The 3,005-nt window shown below is 50.8% G+C and overlaps 3 protein-coding genes across 3 annotated transcripts in view; 2 read left to right on the plus strand and 1 right to left on the minus strand.

The window, feature by feature from the left end:
• MCYG_01703 (nitrogen metabolite repression regulator NmrA) overlaps positions 1-317 on the plus strand; it is a gene marked incomplete at both ends in the record, with an annotated part of 1,123 nt that extends 806 nt beyond the window's left edge. The window contains one exon of the mRNA XM_002848723.1: positions 87-317. Within this exon, the coding sequence (XP_002848769.1) occupies positions 87-317 (231 nt within the window). The remainder of the gene's footprint in view (positions 1-86) is intronic.
• Positions 318-612: 295 nt separating this feature from the next.
• On the plus strand, positions 613-1,905 carry MCYG_01704 (NAP family protein; the record flags this gene model as incomplete). The annotated part of the gene is made up of 3 exons (XM_002848724.1): positions 613-745; positions 824-1,699; positions 1,760-1,905. The coding sequence occupies 3 exons, from the start codon at positions 613-615 to the stop codon at positions 1,903-1,905; spliced, it is 1,155 nt and encodes a 384-aa protein (XP_002848770.1).
• Positions 1,906-1,965: 60 nt separating this feature from the next.
• Positions 1,966-2,854, minus strand: MCYG_01705 (SNARE domain-containing protein; the record flags this gene model as incomplete). Its single annotated transcript, XM_002848725.1, has 3 exons — positions 1,966-2,042; positions 2,099-2,757; positions 2,817-2,854. 3 exons carry the CDS (start codon positions 2,852-2,854, stop codon positions 1,966-1,968), a joined length of 774 nt encoding a protein of 257 aa, XP_002848771.1.
• Between the last annotated feature and the right edge of the window lie 151 nt (positions 2,855-3,005).

Below are 3,005 nucleotides of genomic sequence, written 5' to 3' on the forward strand. Positions count from 1 at the left end.
TTCGTGCCCTCCAACGACCCTGCAGGTACAAATGGTGTCCTAGAGATGAAATCAAAGTCTCTATCCCTTCCGGCTACCGCGAACAGCTAGAAGGCATCGAGGTCCTGTTCGGACAGATGAAAGCGCCGTATTTCCCGAACCCAGAGTTTCATACTCCTGCACGGACGTCTCTTGAGCCAGGGCCGGACGGTGTCATCCCACTGCCTGTCGTGGAGGAGGCGCGCAGCCTGTGGGAGGGATGGAGGAGCATGGAGGAGTATGCGCGAGAGGCCTTTCCGGTCGAGGAGGAGGCCAATGGCCTTGACTGGATGCTGTGATGCTATACTTATGAGCATACCACAGAGTAATGATACCTATAAGCAGGAATGATCTATTAATCTACATATCAAAAGTTCCATCTACAATCAATACTATCTTCTTCTTTATCGTCTTCTGTTCTGTTCATCTTGCTATCTCCGAGCTAAAACCCGCCAAGTTCAAGCTTAGTCAATATTTTTGCAGCAAGAAAATTCCATCCGCCAGCTTCCACTTCTTCATCCACTTCATCTTCATCCCTCTTTTCCATCCATTGTCAAGGCCATCGCCATCTACTCACGTACGCGATCGGAAAACATGGCAGACAACGGAGACGACCAGGTTCCGCTGCTCGAGAGGGTAGAGATGCCCGCCAGGCAGCTCCCCAAGGAACTCGAGCGCGATATGACCTTGCTACAGGATGAGATTGCAGACGCACAAGTCGAACACAGTAAGCTAGTCTTGTTCAATTATTCATTCTATCTATTCCCTACTTCCGTTGGTTGAGATGATGCTAATGTCTGGGCAGTGCGTGTGGGCGTAAACATTATGCGCCCTGTCTACGCCAAACGCAACGAGTTGATCGCATCCAAGCTGCAGGAACATGGCTTTTGGCCTCGCGTCTTCTCTAACCTCCCCGCTGAGGTGGACGAGTTCATCCTTCCCTCCGACTCTGAGATCTTCAACTCCTGTCTGAAGAACCTGAACATCGAGCGCATCGGCATCGACGAGAAGGGTGAAGGAGAGCCACGATCTCTGCGATTCACCTTCGAATTCGACACTGGTGACGCCAATGTGTGGTTCGAGAATGCCAAGCTTGTCAAGGACTTCCATTGGCGCAGGGAGCTCAAGATCACTGCCGCTGGAAAACGTCGTGTCTGGGAAGGCTTGGTGTCTGAACCCGTGCGCATCCAGTGGAAAAAAGACATGGACCCCACCCATGGTCTCTTGGATGCTGCGTGCGACCTGGCAGATGCCGAGAAGGCTTTCCTCAAGAAGCAGAAGAAGGAAAAAATCAGCGAGGATGAGCGCATGAACCTGCCCGAGTTCGAGAAGCTGGTCGAACTTGCAGCCAAGGTAGAGGCCGATGCTGCTCCCGATAACGAAGGAGAGGAAGACGGCGACGAAGATGGCACTAGCCCTGCTGGGTTGAGCTTCTTCGCCTGGTTCGGATACCGTGGCGCTGATGTTTCTGAGAAGGAGTCTCAGGCCGCCAGGAAGGAGGACCAGGAGACCACGGAGAAGATGCGCAAGGGCGAGAAGGTCCCAGGAGACGACGATGACGACGATGACGAGGAAGAAGACGAAGAGGACTCTTTAGCCATTGCTGAGATCTTCGCTGACGGTCAAAATGTTGCCATTGCGTTTAGTGAAGAGGTCTGGCCCGAAGCTCTTCAGTGCTATGGTAAGCTCGTCTTTTTTCTCTAGCCTTTCTCTTGCTTTCCTCCCACTGACAACGTAATAGTTGACTCGTACATGGTCCCCAATGACTTTGAAGATTTCGAGGATCTCGATGTCGAGGAGATGGAAGCTCTTGTTGCTGGGGATGAAGACGAAGACGAAGAGGAAGAAAAGGAAGAGAGGCCTCGCAAGAAGGCTAAGAAGGCCTAAACTGTCGCTGTCTCCTTCTTTTCCATATTTCGTTTTGTAACCATATGATCTTGGTGTATATTAGAGGATTAATACCAGAACTAAAAGCAGGATCAGTACCATAATCAATACCGCAATGCAGCAGCTCGACATGGTATCTATTTTTTCATATCAGTCTCTCACCCGTAACGTATGAATCTAGGAAAAGGCTTACCTTCATTCTTCTTGATAATATGTCCAACCCTCTTCACACCATCCTGTAGCTTGCCACCCACCCGTTCAGCAAGGGTATCAACATCCTTCAGCATCTCAGACTGATCCTCCAGCTCCCTCCCCATATCATCAGCCTGCTGCCGCAAATTCACCACCGTCCTAAACACCCCGTCGAGCTGCTGGTCCTGATCCTGCATCAGCTCAACCTGCCTTTGCTGCTCCATCTCAGAGTAATAATCCTCCCCGCGATCCTGCCCATCCTCATCAAGCAGGTTATCAAACGTAGACGGAGCAGGAAGCCCTGTTCCGGCTCCGGGGCCAGCTGTTCTCTTGCCAACCGCTCCCGGCGCTCCCGGGTTCTCATGTACGGTCCGCCGAAGCTCCTCACGCATCTCCTCGATCTCCTTGCCTACATCATCCACCAGTTTTCGACGTCGTTCGACCTCGTCGAGCTCCAGGCCGTATCTGTAGGGATCATATTCGATAGCTTGCACGCTCTCGACGAGGTCTTTTAGGTCTGCGCTGAGGTCTGCGACTGTTGCCTCGAGCTCTTCACGGGCTTGGATAAGTTCCGGACTTGACGGGGAGGTTGCCAGAGATCGGATACGTTGGTATGAGGAGAACAGCGGACGAGTCGTAGAGAGAGTAGATAGGATGTCTCTATAGATACTCGGTTAGATTTGTTGATTCCCTTGATAGAAGTGGTCATAATGACATACGCTTGTACTTGGAGAAAGGGGTCAGTATCAGAGTTCATGATGGACAGCCCGAGAAGATGTATGTCTATATATATATAAATAAGAGAAATCAAGAGAGATCTAATAGTTGTCTTCTAGATAGATAGTGCAAGATGTGATATATCTAACTTCGTGTCATCACATGAGCACGACAATCTGTTCCTTCGCGCC

Source organism: Microsporum canis, genomic scaffold, assembly GCF_000151145.1.
Source record: "Microsporum canis CBS 113480 supercont1.2 genomic scaffold, whole genome shotgun sequence".
Taxonomy (NCBI): Eukaryota; Fungi; Ascomycota; class Eurotiomycetes; order Onygenales; family Arthrodermataceae; genus Microsporum; species Microsporum canis.